The 22,502-nt window shown below is 46.2% G+C and overlaps 1 protein-coding gene and 1 pseudogene across 1 annotated transcript; both read left to right on the top strand.

Moving 5' to 3' along the window:
* The first annotated feature begins 2,574 nt into the window (after positions 1–2,574).
* On the top strand, positions 2,575–5,679 carry LOC122017558 (haloacid dehalogenase-like hydrolase domain-containing protein At4g39970). The gene is made up of 12 exons (XM_042575206.1): positions 2,575–3,012; positions 3,085–3,178; positions 3,404–3,448; positions 3,561–3,611; positions 3,810–3,884; positions 3,976–4,009; positions 4,298–4,353; positions 4,449–4,508; positions 4,817–4,876; positions 4,967–5,013; positions 5,089–5,184; positions 5,492–5,679. Exons 1-11 carry the CDS (start codon positions 2,663–2,665, stop codon positions 5,138–5,140), a joined length of 924 nt encoding a protein of 307 aa, XP_042431140.1. The 5' UTR covers positions 2,575–2,662; the 3' UTR covers positions 5,141–5,184; positions 5,492–5,679.
* A 773-nt stretch (positions 5,680–6,452) lies between these two features.
* On the top strand, positions 6,453–22,245 carry LOC122013941 (annotated as a pseudogene).
* The last annotated feature ends 257 nt before the right edge of the window (positions 22,246–22,502 follow it).

The raw sequence follows: 22,502 nt of genomic DNA, 5'->3' as shown, positions 1-22,502 counted from the left end.
GGGGACATTCTCAACCTAGATCACTAGGACACAGTTTCCTTCTATAATCAACAACACACACTATAAGTGATATCATTTCCCAACTTATTGGGCTTATTGATTTATCGAACTAAATCTCACCCATTGATAAATTAAAGAAATAAATATCAAATATATGTGCTTGTTATTATATTAGGATTAAGAGCACACACTTCCATAATAACTGAGGTCTTTGTTCCTTTATAAAATCAGTATAAAAGAAACGACCTCAAATGGTCCTACTCAATACACTCTAAGTGTACTAGTGTAATTATATAGTTAAGATAAACTAATACCTAATTACACTACGACCTTCCAATGGTTTGTTCCTTTCCATCTTGGTCGTGAGCTACTGTTTATAATTTATAAGGAACCGATAATATGATCTTCTGTGTGTGACACCACACACCATATTATCTACAATATAAATTAATTGAACAATTATATTTATCATAAATGTAGACATTTGACCAATGTGATTCTTATTTCTAGATAAATGTTTATACCAAAAGCTAGACTTTTAGTATACATCCTAACACCACTAGAATTGTTAAGAAGACGCGACACTTGACTTTGTCAATGTATTGGTGAAGCACAATAGTATTCTCGAAGTGGCACAAATGATCTTCGAGATCGGAAGAACCATTATATTCTGGGATATGTGGTAGCCAAAATGTCGAGAAAACTTTTCTTTTAATATATTTCCACTACATTTTTAGCAGAAAAGAGTCTCATAGGTTCATCCGCCAGTAAAATGTTATCTAGACGGTGCATCATCGAAAGTGGTGTAATAAGCGTATCATGGATAGGTTGTTATCGGACCGATACCTAGAAGCCTTGAACTATATATGTGAAACAAGAATAATTTTTGGGGGGTTCTATGTTGGAATCGCCTCCTTCCCTTTGGATATATGAGGACCCTTTGCCAGCCATAGAGCTTCTACCAAGATCGTCGCTACTAAACGTGAATTTTTTTCTTAAAGCCTCGGATTTCCATTACCTTCATGGATTTTTGGCTGAGAAGATTGGGAATATCCAATGGAATATTTCGGTTGATGCTCTATCGACGCTTTCCAAATCGAGACATAGTAGTTTTTATAGAAATTTTTCATGAACGGTGCCAATTTAATGGTCTCTTTTTTCCTTCGGCTTGGACTCATTCTCTCTAAAAAGTTAGATCTACTTCCCAACTCATGAGATCTGATGCCCTCAGAAGTAACATAAATTAACATTTGGACCGGCTTACTAGCACGACCCCTCCGACCCTCAAATTAGCTACTAATTAGAGAAAAAAGAAGAAAAGAAAAAGGAAGAAGAGAGCTTAATAGAAAGGAGTTGCATTCGCTTGTAGGAATCAGAGAACCAACGTACCTCAAATTTACCATTCGTGATGTTTATATATACGTGTAAACAACATCTCAACGTCATACCTTTCGTGTACTTTTTACTTCTCGCATGAGTAGATGAATGTGGAACTTCTAACAATCCATTATTATTCCTCCATTCTTAGATCGCCACATATTAGGAGGAAGGAATAAGGAGAATCGCCCACGACGTCCACTACTTCACCATTAATCAATCGCCATGTGTATTTTAACTAGAAACTTTGGAACTAATTATTGAAGAAAGGTGATTCTTGCATTAAGAGTGGATTATGCCCCAATATGAGGTGATATTTCATAGAAAATACTCCAATACTCAGTAGAAGATATTCCAGAGTTCAGTGGAAGATACTTCAATACTTGGTAGAAGATATTCTAATGCTGATTAAGATATCCCAAATTTTGATGGAAGATATTTTGATGCTCAGTGGAAGATATCTTGGAGCTTGGAGGAAGATACTTTGATATTTGATAGAAGATATCCGGGAGCTCAGTGGAAGAGACTTTGAAACTCGGTAGAAGATATCCCGGAGCTCAGTGGAAGATACTTCGACGTTCGATGGAACTCGATAATACTGTTCAACGGAATAAATTGATTTCCAGAACTTCGTAGATTTACTTACAGTAGCTTTATAGTACCATTTACTGTAGCAGTATGGTACCTTAGCAATTGAGAGTGCTCGGAAAAACAAGTTGCTTTCCAGGAGCACCGTAACCGCACATTTACTGTCGTATTCATGCTCGGGACAAGACTCTAACTCGGCTTCTCAAGGATAAATTCAAATTCTATCAACACCATTAGGAATAATTAATAATAAAAATAATCTGTATTGATGAATATTAATCGTTACGCCGATGGACAATACGATATCATCATAAGAGTCGTTATGGCTATAAAAGAAGAAGAGTTGTAATCAAAGGACGAAATATACTTTTTCTTACTAATCATTTTTTTTATTTCTTTACATTTTTTTTCTTTTACAAATTCTCATTTTAGCATTCAAATTTCACCCAAACTCCTATTAATTAAGATCACTATTTAGTATTCACGTGCAAGTAACGAAATCTCAATTACTTAATTGAAAGCAAATGCCGCTTTCAGATCGAACCTGTCAAACCGATCGAATCATCCGTCCATCGGATGGACCTTACGTTCCAATTCCATCCATAGCCAGTAACGTCTCATCTCTCCATCTCCTCACCGATTCGCTCTTTTTCGTCACTCATTTCGACCCACTCACTAACCGTCTGCAACACCGTTCATGGCTGCCGCTTCGCTGCTAGGACCGTCTCCTTCCCCCATCTCGTCCCCTCGCCGCCTCCTTCCCTCTTCCCTTCGCCTTTCTAGAGCCCCTCCTGCTCGATTTCGTCGCTCGTTTGCTGTCCCCGCCGCTTCTTCCTCCCCCACCTCCCCTCTGGAAGCTCTCATCTTCGACTGCGACGGCGTCATCCTCGAGTCGGAGCACCTCCACCGACAGGCCTACAACGATGCCTTCGATCACTTCTTGGTCCGCTGCCCCTCCTCCTCTTCGTCGCAGCCGCTGCACTGGGACTCCGATTTCTACGACGAGCTCCAGAATCGAATCGGCGGTGGGAAGCCCAAGATGAGATGGTACCCGCCCGTACTTTTAATCGATTTCTAGTTGAGGAACTGCTGAGTAATTACCCTACGGGGATGGTGTAGGTACTTCAAGGAAAATGGATGGCCTTCTTCTTCGATCTTTGAGACACCTCCGTCCAGCGATTCTGAAAGGGAGAAGTTGATCGATGTCATCCAGGCAAGTAAAGTCGGTGCCTTTGTTGTTCATGAAGACATACGATTGTTTGATGAAAAAGAACCGGAATTTCCTCTCTTCCAGTGCGGAACAATCTCACGCAGATAAAATAAAAAAATCAATTTGATGGCAGATTGTTATTAAACACTGATCTATATATGTGTTTGATACATTTTCCTTTTATTTCTGATGTTGGACGATCATGCAATTTTATAATTCATTTTTCAGGACTGGAAGACTGAAAGATACAAAGACATAATCAGGTCTGGTTCTGTAAGTATTGATCTCTTACCATTCATCAACTGAGTATTCTATTACTATAAATCACGCATGTAGTTTATCTTTAACTGCGTTGTAAATGTCGGCACCTCTGTTTGCCTAACAGGTAGAGGCTCGACCTGGTGTCCTGCGGCTGATGGATGATGCCAAGGGTGCGGTAATACATTTTGAAGGCGCATGCCATAACTAGTTGTACAACATTATATTTCTGTAATTGTGATCTAATTCTTGTTAATTATGTTTCACATACAGAATTTGCCTAACTAATACTTTATGTTTGTGTGCATTTGATGATTAGTTTTGTTATGAGCCTTTATTATTAACCATTATATTGTTGTTCCCTCTGAAATTTCAGGGTATTAAAGTTTCTGTTTGCTCTGCAGCAACTAAGAGTTCGGTTATTTTGTCACTTGAAAATCTTCTTGGACTCGTAATCCTCTTTTCTGACTTTAACATAACATCTATCATTTAGGTGCACAATCTGATATGCTTATTTATGACATACATTTTTATTATTGCAGGAGAGATTTCAAAGTCTTGATTGCTTCCTTGCAGGTAATATTAACATGTCCTGATCCATATGAGTCAAAAAGATTTAGCCTCTTTCCATTCCTAGGATGTTGAGAATAGGATTTAGACTCTATTAGTGAATGAATAATATCCAGTTTGATCCTCAGATATGCCCTGATCTTGTTTCTTCATTGAATCTAAGATATGAAGTGCATCCATCCAGGACATTTGCTTGGGTGTGCAATATCCTAAAAAATTATTTGGATTCTCTCTATATTTCTTTATTACATGAGTTGACTATACTCCTGGTTTTTAACAAACAATGCTCCGTAGGTGACGATGTCAAAACAAAGAAGCCTGATCCCTTGATTTATGTTACAGCTGCAAAGGTAATTCGAGAAAAGCATAAGTACAAATCTTCATATGTGTCTTGTTTCCTTTACTGTATTTATAAAAAACAATACATTTGTTATTTGACACTCAGAAACTAGGTGTGCAAGCAAGCAACTGCTTGGTAGTGGAGGATAGTGTTATTGGGCTACAGGCAAGACTTCTTACTATCTGTGCATGAATGATGGTTGCTATTCGACCCCACGGGTCATCCAAGTTGGTATGTGGTGGGATGCTTGCCACATGAGGTCGCGGGATCGAAACTCGGGGCAGTCGGGGCGTAAATCCCCAGTCCCTGTGCAACTCACCCCACCTGCCACATGCTCGCTCGGATGATGTGATTTACCTCTCTCGTGATGACCTTGGGTCGGGTACGGTGGGGGCGCTGGGGGCGAGCGATTTTACCTTTTGCCACATGAATGATGGTTGCTATTGTCCCTGACAAGAAATCTCCTTGAACAGGCAGCTACTGGAGCTGGAATGTCATGTATAATTACTTACACATCTTCTACTGCAAATCAGGTGAGAGTCCATGCTCGCAAGACACTAGATTCACTTTCGTAGAACACTTGTAGCTTGTAGTGCTAACAGTTTTCTTAACATTTATATCAGAACTTCAGTGATGCAATTGCAACATATCCAGATTTAAGTGATGTCAGGTATGCATCATATTGAACTGGAATGTTTTTTTTCATAACATATGCTTTACAGTGGTTTTCCCCTTCACCTATCAGGCTTGAAGATCTTATATTGTTACTTCAAAATGCTCTGATTGCTGCAAGCTAGTTGGATCAATCTGATACGGCCAATGAAATATAATTTGGGCCATGGTATCATTTCCTTTCACTATTTCTTTGAGCCTTGTGGTTCCATTGATTGGCCATCATTGTAGCTGGAAGAAAATTACTATGTAACTTGTTTAAAGAAAAACAAATGGCAAGTTTAATGTCAGGGATTTAGCATTCTTACACATTCATAAATCATCCACTTTAAACTAGCAGCTAAAGTAGAAGAAATTTGTTTGGGTAGGAATGAAATCCACACCCATTTTTAATAAGAGTATCAAAAGTTCCTCTCTCGTTCATGCCTCTCTATTTTAAAACTCCATCTAATTTCAATGTACTTTTACACTTGTAGGTGCACTCCAGACACTGAGGACTGAGATGATTTTTTAATTGCAAGTCTCAAAGAAACTGGGATTTAAGTCTGGCATGAAACTATATAAAATATTCTCTTTTATAAACTTTGAAAGTTGTTAAATTGGGTTGCAAGAGTAGTGTTGTATAAAACATTTCATTTAATTTTAAAAAAAATATTCGGAAATAGTCACATTTAATAATTAGCTGTGAAATAAGGGCAATTATTGTCGAGAAACACCATGCAACCTCCTTTTCGATGTCGTTTCCGTCTCTTCCTGAGAATAGCCGAGTTTACTATCACAAATTTATAGAATTGAAATCCTAACGAGAAATTATTGTTCTATTTGATGTTAATTTTAATTTTCTGATTTATTCTCTTCTAATAACGTGGGACGCGAATTTTGCCCATTCCCTCATAATTTATCTTTGCTATTCCATGCACAATGAAGAAAAGAGAGAGAGCGCGTTAATTCTATTTTGGATTATTGTTTTTTTCTTAATTCACTCAGTTCGTTTAAATGATTTCTCTTTCATGTTAATTTTATTAGAAAATAAAATTAAAAAGTCACAAAAAGCTAGTCTTTACTCTTGAGTCTTGTTCTTCCGGTCTTAGTCTTGTTATTCCTTGCGACGGAGATCTCGTTAACGTGAACACGCGCGCGAGAGACAGAGAGAGAAAGAGGAGGAGGAGAGCAGCAGGCAGCGGCTTGTAAGACACGGAAGGCAGATTGATCTCTTCTGTCCTTTTCTTCTTGCGATTCTGTCTCAAGTTTGCTTCTTGACTTGCCTTTGATTTGAGACTTAGGTTTTGTTCTACTGCAATCCGAATCTGTGAATCGATTGGGCGGCATTAATAGGTAGGAAACGGAATCCGAGATGGAAATTTGCTTACTATACTGAAATTGAACTGGGGTAAAGCAATCCCCCTTTTACCAATCTTTTTCCTTTTTTGCTAAAGAATGAGGTAGATGTGCATTCAATGCCGTTCAAAGATGCATGACTGGCCAAACTCTTTCTTGCTTCTTTTCTACTGTCGTATTCCTGTTTTCACATTTCCTTTTTTTTCGATGGAAAGTTTTAACTTGAGTTTTCGCTGAACTCCAGTAGGTATGGGACGAAGGTGACGTCGAGACCTCTCTACCGTGGGGTTTCTGGTGGTGGAAAAAGCAGCGGTTCCGCAGGGCATGATCCATTTGATATGAGCTTCCGGGGGGAGGTTCTGGGGGAGAAAGGATTTAGCCATGAATCCCTGAGCACCCTCAGAGCATATCGAAGCTGGCAAAACCTCATCTTTGCTTTCCTTAAATTGAGTCTAGTTGTATTAGTTGTACTATCTCTCTCTGGTCTTTCTATTGGGTCATCTCCATCTCCATCTGGACCTCCTCCCGGAGTAATATCTATCACCACTACCGGCGATTGCAAGAACAGGTTGTCAGTAAAAGTCTCGGCCCACTGCGTACTTGCCACCGAGCTACCGTGATTTACCTCCCTCGTGATGACCCTGGGCAGGGTGCGGCGGGGGTCCTGAGGGCGAGGGTTTCGCCTTTTGCCACAAGAACAGGTGGTCAGTGATCTCACGCAGATTGGGAAGCTATCTCTTGGGATTGCACGTCTGAAAGAACTAGAATTTTGTCCACCTCAGTATGAAAGTTATGTGCCTTGTAATAACAATGTCTCACAGAACCTTGATTCTGTAGATCCAGTGGTACAAGTCGAGTATAAGAGAAAATGTTCACGTGGCACCAAGCAAGGCTGTTTAATTCTCCCTCCAAGGAATTATAGAATTCCACTAAGGTGGGCAAGTGGGAGGGACTTTATCTGGGAGGATAATGACAAAATCACTGGACGAGTGTTCTCCGCTGGCAGCTTGACGAAGACGTAAACTGAATTTTGTCATGTTTTAACCTTATTTTGGTTTCTATTACTTAGTAGCACTTGGAGCATTTCACTAATAAGCTGTGCATAGGTAGGATGATGGTGGAGAAAGAACAAATCTCCTTCCAATCTGGCTCCATTATGGTTGATGGTGTAGAAGATTATACCCATCAAATAGCCGAGATGATTGGGCTGCAAGAATCCAATTTCCTTGCAGGTGGGGTTAGTATTTGTGTCCACTTAAAACTTTTTTTTTCATCTAGCTGTGACCTCTTTTGCTGATGTAAGGGAGAAAATTGAACTAAGAAAATAAAGATTAGTGTGCATAAGTTCATTGTTTTTCTATTTCTCTAAGGGTGACAATTAAACAAGGTTAATTCTTGTCTATGAGTTGCATTTGTTCTCTTCTCTGGGCACAGATCTTTTTTGCACGCTTATCTATGGTTTCCAATATCTAGCCATAGGGCACAGATCGATTGCACGCCTATCATCATGAATTTGTGCTTTGAAAGAACCTCATTTTTACTTATTCTGTCAATGGGTTTATTAGGTTAGATGATGAATCATATTTAAGAACCATTTGAAACTCAAGCTTTAAACTATAGTCATAAAAGGTCATGGCAAATTTGAAGCATATCTGTCAGCTATTGTAAGTCTGAAGGATAAATTATGAACTTCCTGTTAAATCTAGATTTATGGTTATCTTATCTTACACACTGTATCTTCCACAAGTTTTTCATTTTTTGCTTTCCCTTCATATTTCTATGTGATCCTGTCCGAGCGCTGAGTCGACGGACGCTGGAGACGTGGCACGCTCCGCTGTCTCCGACTAATGGTGTAGCTCTCCGACGAACCTGCAAAGAAGCCGAGCCGGGAGGGGTTTTTCGGCGATGGCCCTCCGACGCTCAAGTCAGGCAATGAGAGAGGCAGCGTAATGTGGCTACAGTAAAGAGTTGCGCATACCTTCTTCGACGTCTGGGGGTCCTTATATAGGACCCCGGGAAAACGCGGGCACGCTTCCCCAAACATACCTTAACGAGCTTATGTCAGAAAAGTACCTCTGGCTCCATTTCGCAATCGTCCGAGCATATCCCGGATGTGACGGTGGAAGCTTCCACCGTATGATCCTGTGTACGGTTCGCCCGCCAACTCTGCTGCTTGTCGGCGGCAGGTGTCTCGAGGATGATGTTATCCTCTGTCTCCTTTGTCCTCTTGCGTTCCCTGCCTGTTCCCGGGCCGAGCGGGTAGGCCGCTCGGCAGGTGTATTACTTCTGTCGCCGGTTATAGGTATCGGTCCGACCGGGATAACTCCCGGCCGTATGCTTGGATGAGATTGCTCCTGCCTCTGTTGCCTGGTGCCCCGGCCGAACGGACATCCCGCTCGGCCTTAAAACCTTTTTACCTGAGCATCGGAAACCCGACCCCCAGTCGGGTTGTCTTCATTCGGTTCAGGGGATTCACGGTCGGTCGGCCTGCATAGCCCGAACGGTCGGCCCGCTTCGTCCGGTCGGCCAATCTCAGGGTTGAATCTCTTGACCTTTGACCTCCACGTGCTGTTGACCTTCCGTCAACAAGGATCCCCGTCCTTATCATCGGATCACATGCCTCCCCTTCAAGTCTAGTCGAAGGAGGCGCTAAGTCCGACTGACTGGACTGCCGGTCAGCCTGAGTGATACCACCCTTCCACTCCGGAATAATCCTCAAAACGGCCGCTTGGCCACTTTCGAGCGTTGGCTTTGCTGCCGTGTCGATGGTCCTCGCTGACGTCCTTCGGATCTCCTCAGGATTTGTGCAAATCTTCTCCATTAAGACCGAGCACGCGCGCTGTGCGCCGTAATGGCGCTCATTAAATGCGCCCTTATGACATGAGGCCACGTGGCGCCTCTGTTGACGTCATTGTACGGTTCGGCGATGCGTCCGATGGGACATCGGCGTTTTAAAATGAACGGCCCGATGGGGGCCTCGGTTCCTGTGACCTGCATCGGACGGTCGAGGCCGATCGGGCCCAACCTTATAAAGCCGTCACCTTCCTCTCCCGTCACACCTTTGCCTTCGCGTGTTCCGCCGCCTTCCTTTGGTGCTTCAGCGTTCCGGCGACTCCGCCTCACTGTTTTCCGACGATTCCCCGCCGTCTTCCCTCGATCCCCAGCCTCTACGTAAGGTTCCTCCGCCTTTCCTTTATGTTTTCTTCGTATTTTTTGTCGAGTTCTCGTCTTCTGGTCGCTGTCCCTTTCATCTTCTCCTTGCCTCGTGTCATTTCCTATTTTCTTGGCCTTTGCTTTCTTGCCCGATCGGATAATGGCCAGTTCATCCCGACCCGTAGATCCCGCTTTAGGTCCTTGGTATACTACCATGGAACCTCGCTTCGACCGGCGTGACGCCGAGGCTTTGCTTGATGGTTTTGACGTTCCGTCTGACCTCGAACTTATTCTACCCTCACCAACCGCTCGGCCTCACAAACCGCCGAGCGGAGCCATCTATTTTTTCCGCGACCAATTCACAGTCGGTCTGCGGTTTCCTCTTCACCCCTTCTTCGCCGATGTTTGCAACTTCTTTGGTCTTCCACTCGCCCAACTAGTTCCCAACACTTTCCGCCTTTTGTGTGGAGTGGTTGTACTGTTCAAGATACACCGCATCCCTCTCCGACCGGAAATTTTTTACTATTTTTATTATCCCAAGCAGTCCGAGCTGGGTACCTATTTATTCCAGGCTCGGCCCGGTCTAGTCTTCTTTGATAAACTTCCTTCCTCCAATAAACACTGGAAGGAGTACTACTTCTATCTCCGTCTCCCCGAGCGGGCTCCCTTCCGAACCAAATGGCAGGTCGGACCGCCTACCTCTCCCGAGCTAAAAAGATATAAGACCAGACCGGACTATCTCGAGGCCGCGAATCTGCTTGCCGGTCTGAAGCTCGATATCAACAAGCTTCTGCCTGAAGGCGTGCTGTATATATTCGGCCTGAGTCCGAGCCGCACTCCACTTCCGAGCAGCTTCGATAAGCATTTCACTTGCACAAATACTTTGAGTGCTAACTGATTTTTTCTTTTTCCTTTGCAGCAAATATCGTCATGGAGTCTGTGATGCTCGGGATTTTGAAGAGGAAAGCCGAGGCGCTTGAGGCGGCAGCCGCCAAAGAGATGGAGCGACTGGGCATCACTCCGGTCGGCTCTCACGAGGGTGAGAGCAAGACACATGCGGAAGAGTAAGCCGCTCAGGCCTCCCCCATGGAGGTGACGGGAGGCAATACTTCAAACAGGGAGCTAGCCGTGCAAGAGGAAGACTCCGGTCAGGAAGACGAGCAGCCACTTAGGCAAAAGAGGCGTCGGACGGATACACCTTTGCGATCGGCTACTTCTGCTGTTCGCGTATCCGAGCGGGCGGGGTCCGATTCTCGTGGGAAAACTTCAATGGTGGAGGCATTATCATCCGATCGGACTCCGTCTCAACTAAACTTGCCCGCCAACCCTATTGAGGCTGTGCCGGTCAGCGCTCTTCCACTTGCCCCCAGCCGGGTCCAGCGTTCGGTTATTTTGTCTAAATTCTCTGCCCCGGCCTCTGCTCCTTCTGCATCTGCTCACACGTCTCCTGGTCGAAGCCACACAATCAGGGTCACCCTGCATCTTCCCACCGAGGAACTTTTGCCCGAGTCTGATCGACCGACTGCGCCCGAGCATATGATCAGAGGCCTCTCGCCGAGATGTGGGCCGATGCTCGGGCCCGAGTCGCGATGATTCCGCTCGGCAAACTGGCCAACAGCCATATGCAGCAGGCCACTGGGGTAAGTGTGTTTTTCTCTGAAGTTCTTTACGTCCTCTTTCCGATCGGCTATCGATACTCATGTTTATGTCAGAGATGGGTGGAGGAGATTGCTGTCTCCAATCGGCTGGCCATGGTGGACGAAGAGCTTCAGAGGCTAAAGAGTTCTGGCGGCGCCCCCTCCCAGGGTCCCTCATATGCCGAGCTGCAGAAAGAGCTCAAAAAGACCCAAGATTTATTGGAGGCGGAGCGAAAGAAGACGGCCGACCAGGCCCATACTCTGGCTGAACTCGAAAGACAGGTCAAGACACTTGACCAGAAAATAAGCCTAGCCACCGATCGGAAGAAAACGGCCATCGCCGATCTGGAGAAGAAAAACGTCGAGGCGCGGGGCCTGGAACAACGAGTTAAGGAGTTGGTGGAGCAGCTGGACGGCGAGAAGGCGAGTCGCTCGGGTGAAGCAATCAAACATAAGGACGAACTGAAGAACTTGCAGGAGGCTCTTGAAGCTTCCCAAGCTGTCTTCAAGGAGTATCAAGAGGCCGAGCCAGGTCGGGTCGCAACACTGAAGCAGCAGCATATCCGCTCGAACGAATTTTATGAGAAGGTCTGCGAGCGGATGTAAACTGCCTTTGAGTTGGCCATTATCGCCACGACTGATTACCTGAAGTCTAAGGGTCAGCTTCCCGACTCCACAACCATCCCGGCTGAAGACTACGTGGCGCTCCTCTCTTCCATCCCGAAGACCGTTTATGACTTTATTGAGTAGTGTTTTTTGTAACTCTTCCGATCGGCTCTAAAAGCCTGAATTTTAATGAAGATATGTCATCTTTTTATTAGCTTACGTTTTTTGTCAATACTTGTGTCTTCCGATCGGAGTGCGCACTACCGCCGTTCGCGTCTCCCCCTCTTTCCTCTCGTTAATCGTTTCTCGTCTTGCTTTGCTTTCCCAAGAAATTTTTCACGAAGTATTCCCTATAACTAGGCCGCTCGCCTGAACACCCCCACTTCTTTAAATGGGATTCTCGCTAGGTGTTCGCGAAGTACCTTTGGTAACTTGGCCGATCGCCCGCTCGACTCACAGGTCAACCTTTTTATTATCTTCTTCCGGCCGGGGGTTTTATAGTCGCCGGTTCGACTCTAGGTTTTAACATCGGAGCTCGACGGTCTTCCGGCCGGGAGTTTATAGTCGCCAGTCCGACTCTAGGGTTTAACGTCGCCGCTCGACGGTCTTCAAGCCAGGGGGTTTATAGTCGCCGGTCCGACTCTAGAGTTTAACGTCGCCGCTCGACGGTCTTCAAGCCGGGGGGTTTATAGTCGCCGGTCCGACTCTAGAGTTTAACGTCGCCGCTCGACGGTCTTCAAGCCGGGGGGTTTATAGTCGCCGGTCCGACTCTAGAGTTTAACGTCGCCGCTGGACGGTCTTCGAGCCGGGGGGTTTATAGTCCCCGGTTCGACTCTAGAGTTTAACGTCGCCGCTCGACGTTCTTCAAGCCGGGAGGTTTATAGTCGCCGGTCCGACTCTAGAGTTTAACGTCGCCGCTCGACGGTCTTCAATAATGAGCTTATAGCTCGGATAATATATGTCCGGCCGAACGGCACGGGGTCTTCGCCATCGAGCCTATGGCTCGGATAATATATTCTCGGCCGAACGGCACGGGGTCTTCGCCATCGAGCCTATGGCTCGGATAATATATTCCCGGCCGAACGGCACGGGGTCTTCACCATCCTTTATACAACTATCCACTGGGCGCACAATGTTCATACCTTTGCTTTGTTCTTATAACTTTCATTCCTGCAGCCACAAGATACATCCGAACAGAATAATCATAAAAATATATTACATCGGCGCACCTTTCATCCGGCCCGATAGGGCTGGAGATGGTTTGCGCTCCATGGCCTATCCAGCCGCCGTCCATCCTCATCCTCCAAGTAGTAAGCTCCAAATCGGAGCTTCTCGACGACCTTGAAGGGTCCCGCCCAAGGAGCCTCCAGTTTGCCCACGTCACCGACCGGCTTCACTTTCTTCCAAACCAAGTCGCCCACCCGGAATGCTCGAGGAATCACGCGGCGGTTGTAGTTCTGCTTCATTCTCTGCCTGTAGGCCAGCAGCCGGACGGACGCTTTGGCTCGCTCCTCGTCGATCAAGTCCAATTCTATCTGCCTCTGCTCGGAATTATCTTCGTCGTAGTTCTTTATCCGGACGGACTCCACGCCGACTTCGACTGGGACGACTGCCTCGCCTCCATACACCAGGTGGAACGATGTTACTCCCGTTCCCTTCTTTGGGGTCGTGCGGATGGCCCATAAGACTCCCGGCAGTTCGTCCACTCAGCTTCCTCCCATGTGGTCGAGCCGAGCCCGAAGAATTCGGAGTATCTCCCGATTGGCTACTTCGGCTTGACCATTGCTTTGGGGGTATGCCACAGACGTGAAGTGCTGCTCAATGTCATATCCCTTGCACCATTTCTCGAGCTGATTTCCAACGAACTGTCGTCCATTGTCCGACACGAGCCGACACGGAATGCCGAACCGACAGATGATGTTTTGCCAGATGAATTTCTTGACCATGTGCTGGGTTATCTTGGCCAATGGTTCAGCCTCCACCCACTTGGAGAAGTAATCTACTGCTATCAATAGAAATTTCCGTTGTCTGGTCGCCATAATGAAGGGTCCTACGATGTCCATGCCCCACTGGTCGAACGGGCAAGACACTGTGGACGCTTTCATTTCTTCCGTCGGCTTATGTGAGAAGCTGTGGTACTTCTGACAGGAAAGACACGTTGCGACGATCCGAGCGGCGTCCTCGTGTAGCGTTGGCCAGAAGTATCCGGCCAACAGGATCTTCCTAGCTAAAGACCGGCCGCCCGGATGACCTCCGCAAGATCCTTGGTGTACCTCCTGGAGAATGTACTCGGCGTCTTCCGAGCTGACACACTTCAGCAGAGGTCGGGAGAACGCCTTTTTGTAAAGTTTATCTCCGATGAGCGTGAACCGGCCGACTCTTCTCCTTAGTAGCTGAGCTTCGTCCCGATCGGACGGTGTGGCCCCTGAGCGCAGAAACTCCATGATGGCTGTTCTCCAATCGCTCGAGAATGTGAGGCCCTCCATCCGGTCTATGTGCGCTACCAAGGATACTTGCTCGATTGGTTGCTGGATGACGACCGACGATATCGAGCTTGCGAGCTTGGCTAGTTCATCTGCCGTCTGGTTCTCCGCTCGGGGTATCTTCTGGACCACCACCTCGGCGAAGCTTGTCTTGAGTTTTTCAAAAGCGTCCGCGTACAACTTGAGTCTTGCATTGTTTATCTCGAAGGCACCCCTGAGTTGTTGAGCGGCTAGTTGGGAATCTGAGTGAATCACCACCCGGCTGGCTCCAACATGCCGTGCGGCCTGCAATCCGGCTATGAGGGCTTCGTACTCTGCCTCATTATTTGTTGCCCGATAGTCCAGCCGGGCGGACAAATGCATCCGCTCTCCCTGTGGCGAAAGTAGCAGGATCCCAATTCCGCTTCCGAGCCGAGTGGATGATCCGTCCACATATATTTTCCATGTAGCTTCAGGCTCAGGCTTTTGTACCTCGGTCACGAAATCTGCCAAGGACTATGCTTTGATCGCCGAGCGGGGTTGGTATTCGATGTCAAATTCGCTTAGCTCCGTTGTCCACTTGATGAGTCGTCCGGATGCTTCAGGGTTCAGGAGTACCCTTGCTAACGGGCTATTCGTCATCACAATAATAGTGTGCGCCAAGAAGTAAGGGCGCAACCTCCGAGCGGCAAGTACCAAGGCGAAAGCCAACTTCTCGAGACCGGTGTAGCGAGACTCAGCATCCTTTAAGATATGGCTTAAAAAGTACACTGGCTGTTCTTCGCCGCTCGACCTTACTAATGCTGAGCCCACAGCATGCTCAGTTGAAGATAAATAAATGCGGATCGGCTCGCCTACGGTTGGTTTTGCCAACACGGGTAAGGAATTCAGATAAGTCTTCAATTCCTCGAATGCCCGATCGCACTCCTCGTCCCATTGGAACTTGGTAGCTTTACGGAGAATCTTAAAAAATGGCAAGCTCTGGTCGGCGGTCTTCGAGATAAACCTTGACAGCGCCGTTATCCGACCAGTGAGACGCTGTACCTCTCAGAGATTTCTGGGAGGCGGCATGTCCTGTAATGCCTTTATCTTGCTGGGGTTCACCTCTATGCCCCGCTCGGTCACAATGTAACCCAGGAAGCGCCCGCCTTTTGCTTCGAACAGGCACTTCTGAGGGTTAAGTTTGACGCCATATCTTCTCAATATTTGGAAGGTCTCTTCCATGTCCGCGTAGAGATCGGCCGCCCGGAAGGACTTGATAAGTATGTCGTCCAAGTACACTTCCAAGTTGCGTCCGATCTGCTCCCTAAAGACCTTGTTCATCAAACGCTGGTAGGTGGCTCCTGCGTTTTTCAGCCCGAACGGAATTACATTGTAGCAATAGGTGTCGTCCGCCGTGACGAAGCTGACCTTCTCCTGGTCTTCTCGGGCGAGCGACACTTGATGGTAGCCTTGGTATGCATCCAGCATTCATATCAGCTCGCACCCGGCCGTGGAGTCCACCAGCTGATCGATCCCGGGAAGGGGGTAGAAGTCCTTCGGGCATGCCTTGTTCAAGTCCCGGAAATCGATGCAGACTCTCCACTTGTTGCCCGGCTTGAAAACCAGGACCACATTTGCAAGCCAACTCGGGAATTGTACTTCCCTTATGTGACCGGCCTCCAGAAGCTTCTCAACCTCCGCCCGGATGATTACATTCTGCTCCGCGTTGAAGTCCCTCTTTCTTTGCTTCACCGGCCGAGCGTCCAGCCAGACGTGAAGTTCATGTTGTGCCACGCTTTGCGAGACCCCTGACAGCTCATGGGTCGACCAAGCGAAGACGTCGCAGTTCCGCTGCAGGCATTTGATCAGCTTCTCCTTCTGCTTCTCATCCAAATCGGATGCTATGAAGGTGGTGGGCTCCGGTCGGGAAGAGTAAATCTGCACCTCCTCTTTCTCTTCATAAACCAAAGAAGGAGGTTTCTCGGTTATAGTATTTACCTCGACCTGCGGCACCTTCCGAGCGGACTTGGATTCGGCTTGGACCATCTCCACATAGCATCTCCGAGCCGCTAGTTGATTTCCCCGCACCTCCCCTACTTGATCTTCCACCAGGAACTTAATCTTCTGGCAGAAGGTAGAGACGACCGCCCGGAACTCATTGAGCGTCGGTCGTCCCAAGATAACGTTGTACGCCGAAGGAGCATCAACCACAATAAAGCTTGTGGTTCTCGTCCTTCTGAGCGGCTCTTCTCCCAGTGATATAGCCAGCCGGACTTGGCCGACTTGCAAGACTTCGTTTCCCGTGAATCCGTAGAGGGGGGTCGTCATTGGCAGTAGTTCAGCTCGGTCGATTTGCAGTTGGTCGAAGGTCTTCTTGAATATTATGTTGACCGAGTTGCCCGTGTCAATGAAAATGCGGTGAATAGTATAATTGGCTATTACCGCTCAAATGATCAGGGCGTCATCGTGAGGGACTTCAACTCCTTCGAGGTCCCTGGGCCTGATCTCGGGTCCGCTCGCCCTTTCCTGGCTGCAGCCGACCGCGTGGATCCTCAGCTGACGTGCGTGTGCCTTTCTGGCTCTATTGGAATCTCCGCCGGTCGGGCCTCCGGCGATGATGTTGATCTCTCCCCGAGATGCGTTGCCCCTATTTTCCTCCTCCCGAGCGGAAGGTCAAGGTCGTTCGTGTGATGCCCGATGGTGAGCTTCGGGCTGCTGACGATGCTGCCGCTCGGGGGATCTCCTTTGTATCCTTTGAACGGGGCTCCGTTGTCGGTGTTGCCGGTCTGGTGAAGGCGATCGGCGACGGTAACTCCTCGGCGCGGGATGAGCGATGGGGGGAGGCTTCGACAGTCGCGGGTGTTGTGAGTAGCCGACTGATGGAGTGAACAAAACATCGGGGTCCATACCTTCCCCCTGGGTTTGGACCGATCAGCCGCGACTTGCTGGACGGCGTGCGGCCGAGTGTGCTGATGAGGACGGGCGGCTTCAGCTCTCGGTCCTCTGGGTGGCGGGTGACTGATGGGCTGCTTCCGCTCAGCGGGAGCTGGTTGGTCACTCTGGGCTTCTTTTCTTCTCACCGCCTGGGCTTCATCCACATTGATGTATTCGTTGGCTTTATGCAGCATGTGGTCGTAGTCCCGGGGCGGCTTCCGGATGAGCGAGCGGAAGAAGTCACCGTCCACGAGCCCTTGCGTGAACACGTTCACCATTGTTTCCGAGGTGACCGTTGGAATGTCCATGGCCACCTGGTTGAAGCGCTGAATGTACGCTCGGAGCGGCTCCCTCGCGCTTTGCTTGATGGCAAACAGGCTGACGCTTGTCTTCTGGTGGCGTCTGCTGCTTGCAAAATGATGGAGGAACGTCGTTCGGAATTCCTTGAAACTTGTGATGGAGCCGTCCGGCAGTCTTCAAAACCACCGATGCGCCGATCCCGAAAGCGTGGTGAGGAACACTCGGCATTTTACACTATTTGTGTACTGATGCAGAGTGGCGGTACTGTCGAACTTACCCAGGTGGTCGTCTGGGTCGGTTGTCCCGTTGTACTCCCCGATCGTAGGGGGCACATAATGCCTCGGCAGTGGATCGCAAAGAATGGCATCTGAGAACTGCCGGTTGGTCCGTTCGGGAGACGCGTCCGATCGGGGCGCCTTTCCTTTTCTGACGTCCCGGATGGGTGCTTCGTCCGATGAAGATCCCTTGTCTTGGTTAGCTTGTGCTACCTCCGAGGGCGTTTGGAACAAAGCCCGATGAAAAGGTATCGGGGCGGGCGGCGCCCCCATCTGAGTGCCGGCCGACCCCTTGTTTTGCCCCTATATTGAGAGCTGCTCCTGCCTGTCTTCGGGGGGCGCTCGGCCCCCCGAGGCTGATGTCGCCTGCTGCGCTGCCTGCTCAGCGTGAGCTTTCTGTTGCTGCTCCACGATTTTTGTGGCCCGCGCTTGGACGAGTGCTTCGAGCTCCTCGGGAGAGAGCGTTACCAGAAGTTGACGTCCAACTTCTTCCATCTCCTTGGCTCCGATTCAGGTGCGTTCCCACAGACGGCGCCAATTTGATCCTGTCCGAGCGCTGAGTCGACAGACGCTGGGGACGTGGCACGCTCCGCTGTCTCCGACTAGTGGTGTAGCTCTCCGACGAACCAGCAAAGAAGCCGAGCCGGGAGGGGTTTCCCGGCGACGGTCCTCCGACGCTCAAGTCAGGCAATGAGAGAGCCAGCGTAATATGGCTACAGTAAAGAGTTGCGCATACCTTCGTCGACATCTGGGGGTCCTTAGATAAGACCCCGGGGAAACGCGGGCACGCTTCCCGATGCATGCACGCTTCCCCAAACATACTTTAACGAGCCTGTGTCAGAAAAGTACCTCTGGCTCCATTCCGCAATCGTCCGAGCATATCCCGGATGTGACGGTGGAAGCTTCCACCGTATGATCCTGTGTACGGCTCGGCCGCCAACTCTGCTGCTTGTCGGCGGCAGGTGTCTCGAGGTTGATGTTATCCTCTGTCTCCTTTGTCCTCTTGCGTTCCCTGCCTGTTCCCGGGCCGAGCGGGTAGGCCGCTCGGCAGGCGTATTACTTCTGTCGCCGGTTATAGATATCGGTCCGACCGGGATAACTCCCGGCCGTATGCTCGAATGAGATTGCTCCTTCCTCTGTTGCCTGGTGCCCCGGCCGAACGGACATCCCGCTCGGCCTTAAAACCTTTTTACCTGAGCATCGGAAACCCGACCCCCAGTCGGGTTGTCTTCATTCGGTTCAGGGGATTCACGGCCGGTCGGCCTGCATAGCCCGAACAGTCGGCCCGCTTCGTCCGGTCGGCCAGTCTCAGGGTTGAATCTCTTGACCTTTGACCTCCACGTGCCGTTGACCTTCCGTCAACGAGGATCCCCCGTCCTTATCACCGGATCACTATGTACTCATGTACTTTTGCTTATCTGTTTGTTACACATCCTGTTTAAGTCTAAACTAAAGTACTGCTTCCCATCATGTCTAGTTCGATGGATTTCATAACCTGACGTCTTGGTTTTATTTAGTATTTGTTCTTACTGGGTGGCTTCTAGTAGTAAGGTTTCACTGATTTGCAGATAATCAAAATTTGACTTCTTGGTTGTATGCGAGTATTTGTACTTTTTTGGTGGCTCTTTAGTAGTAAAGTTTCACTAATTTGCAGATAAGAACTGTCTTAGACATTGAATGTGGTTTTGGTAGCTTTGGTGGGCATCTCTTCTCCAAACAACTCTTGACTATGTGCATTGCAAATTATGAGGCATCGGGCAGTCAAGATTGGGTCCTTTTCAACACAACAATTGTCATTTCCTTACCTTTCCTTTGATATGCTACACTGTGCAAGATGCGAGATTGAGTGGGATAAAAATGGTAAGTATTTATTACATTGATAAAATTGAAAGCTTAAAAATATCAGATGTGTTTGTTTTTCCCTCTTGCAATCAACCTTAGCAAATTTTTTTTTTCTGGATCAATAAGGCAAGTTTATATGAAAACAGTTAAACAACACCACTGAATTAGCCAATGAAAAGTGGCATGATTTGTTTTGCAATGACATATAGAAATGTTTATTTTCTCGATAACATTGTTTCACAAACCATGTGTTAGGTATCTAGATTTAGCTGGCATACTCTTAACGCTGAGGGTCATTGAACCTGCCATTTTATCTTAACTTTAACCATAGCTAGCATACCTTTATTGGAAATTCAATCTTGAACTCTTGGTCACTGTTTTACTGGTTGGATGATCAGATCAGTTGGCCATTAGCTTGGCCTGCATGTATATTTTTGAGCTTCTTTCTTTATATACCAGAGATCCAGTATAGATCCAATTAAAAAAAGATATATAGTTGAAAATTCAAGAGTTATAAAATAGTCAACTACTTAAAAAAAATGGCTATATTAATCTGGCTTGATCCTGAACATGGGGAAAAAAATTATTTTTCAATTCGTAAACAAATAGGATTCCTAATATTTTGCTTTTGGATCTAAGTGTATTGTTTTAATTCATTGTAAGTTGCTACACAAACCTCATATTCTCCTAAAAGATATTAAAAGATTGATAAATTAAGCAAAGTTCATATCAAACTCTTATGTAGCTTTTACTGAAGTGATGTTTCATGTTCAAAAGTAATAGGAGTATTTCTCTTAATTTTGCAATGTTTTAGAGGATTTTATTTAATGATTGTGATTTGTGTTTTGATATGCAAATGTGGTTTTAGATGGTTTCTTAGTTGAAGTCAATAGACTTTTGGTTGGACCGGCTGTTTGTGGTAGAAGCCATGATGTTGAATCTCCATATTACCAACCGCTAAATCCATGCATTTCAGGAATTTGAACTCAGCGATGGATTCCCATCAAGTCCCGTACTCCTTGGCCTTCTCAAGCTAGATTGAACGGGACTGAGCTCGATCAATATGGTAAATATCATATGTACCTGATAAATTTTCTTAATTGTACTGACATTATTATCATCATCTTCCATATGGAATTGCTGTTGTAATATTTTCCACTCAGCAGGTTTACATCCTGCGGCCTTAGCCGAGGATTCTGCAAACTGGAATTCAGTGATTCATAATTATTGGTCACTTGTATCACCTCTTATATTCTCAGATCATCCAAAGAGGACTGGGGATGAGGAACCCTCCCCGCCTTTTAACATGCTTTTCGGAATGTTCTTGACATGAATGCTCATTTTGGTGGTTTTAATGCTGCTTTGCTGGATGCTAGGAAATCTGCATGGGTGATAAATGTTGTGCTGACAAATGGTCCTAATTATCTTCCTTTGATTTTTGACAAGGGTTTTATCGGCGTTCAACATGAGTCACATGACTGGTATTACACTCTAGAGACACACTTTATCTATTGCATCCTCAAACTTGTGCATATTTGTTGTTATTTATATGATTGAAGGAAATTTTTGGAGTATCAATTTTTTAGAAAAAAAGGAGATACAAAATCTTGTTTCTAATCGTGGTGGTAGTGACAATGGGGTCACTCTATGAACCTTGGGGAAAGATATCGAGGGGAAAGTTAGAGATGAAATGAAAATGGCTAGTAGTTGTACTGGTTGTCGTATTCAAGTAAAACATTTGTGGTGTATGCCATTTGTCGAAGATATTTTACAAAGTGATGGACTTTTATTTAAAATACACTTTTAAGTTTGAATATGGGGATGAGATTTAGCTAGAAAAAATTTTAAAGTAGAACTAGGATTAACTCTTTGATAAACTATAGCAACAACAAAAGAATCTGTGCCAATTACTGAAAGTTGTCGAGTGCCCTGATAAAATTAATAGTAAATATAGCTCTTCTAGTATATCGATCATGAGGGTATCTAAGACTTATCGTTAGGTGTGAAGCCTTCCCAACATATCCAAGAACTTATGATATGGTGCATGCTGAAGGATTGTTGATTCATGAAGCTCGCCAAAAGCATAGATGTTCGACACTTGAGATGCTCTTAGAGATTGATCGCATTCCAAGACCTGAGGTATGTGTTCTTTTTTTCTCCTTTTTACCTTCTTTTTCGATGGAAGTACTTTTTTGAAGATTCCTCATAATAGAATGTCTTTTTGTTTAATACCAATTTTGACATTTTTATCAGAATATTGAAGTTATTGATTAGGGTGCACCTATTCATGGACTTTTTAGGTTCGATCGCAGTGATCCAACATACTTATTGCATAACTTCCTCCTGTTGGAGAGCACTTACTTGTTGTATGATTCACTTGTATTTTCATTTTTTAATATAAGTTTTCGCAGGGGTGGGTGATCATTCGTGATACGAGACATTTTGTTGAAGCTGCAAGATCAATGGCCACACAACTGAGATGGGATGCTCGTTTGATGGAGCTCGATAGCGGCAACAACGAGAAGCTCCTCGTTTATCAGAAGCCCTTCTTCAGGAAACAATAGTAAATAACTCATACAATTACAACAACTTGGCATACGACAAAGTATTTGTTATTCCATAACTTCAGATGATGAGAATGTTGGAAAAATAAATCAGAATTAAAGTTATTTAATATTATGTGCATGAATATTGGAGGATTCATGAATGACTCTTTGGATGATGAATGTAGGTCATTTAATATTGGTTCATGTATTTATGTAGATACATCTTGGGTACTCTTTATAAATACCCTATGTATTTAACAATTTAGAGATGAAGAAAATAAGAAGTAGTTTACTCTCATCTTGAGTGTTATAGTTTTTTTTTATGCTCTTCATCTGCTAGCTAATTGGTATCAAAGATGTCATTTGTGTTTGGAGACAAAGCTTGAAGGAAAATGTCGAATGGAACCTCATT

This window comes from Zingiber officinale, chromosome 8B (assembly GCF_018446385.1).
Source record: "Zingiber officinale cultivar Zhangliang chromosome 8B, Zo_v1.1, whole genome shotgun sequence".
Taxonomy (NCBI): Eukaryota; Viridiplantae; Streptophyta; class Magnoliopsida; order Zingiberales; family Zingiberaceae; genus Zingiber; species Zingiber officinale.
The sequence above is the reverse complement of the archived record's forward strand: the minus strand, read 5'-3'. Positions and strand labels throughout refer to the sequence as shown.

What these genes read in the sequence shown, in the direction of transcription:
- LOC122017558 (XM_042575206.1), top strand. Translation starts at nt 2,663, where the DNA reads ATGGCTGCCGCTTCGCTGCTAGGACCGTCTCCTTCCCCCATCTCGTCC. An exon ending in GGGAAGCCCAAGATGAGATG is followed by an intron (nt 3,013 to 3,084) that starts GTACCCGCCCGT and finishes GGGATGGTGTAG; the next exon opens with GTACTTCAAGGAAAATGGAT. An exon ending in AGTTGATCGATGTCATCCAG is followed by an intron (nt 3,179 to 3,403) that starts GCAAGTAAAGTC and finishes TTCATTTTTCAG; the next exon opens with GACTGGAAGACTGAAAGATA.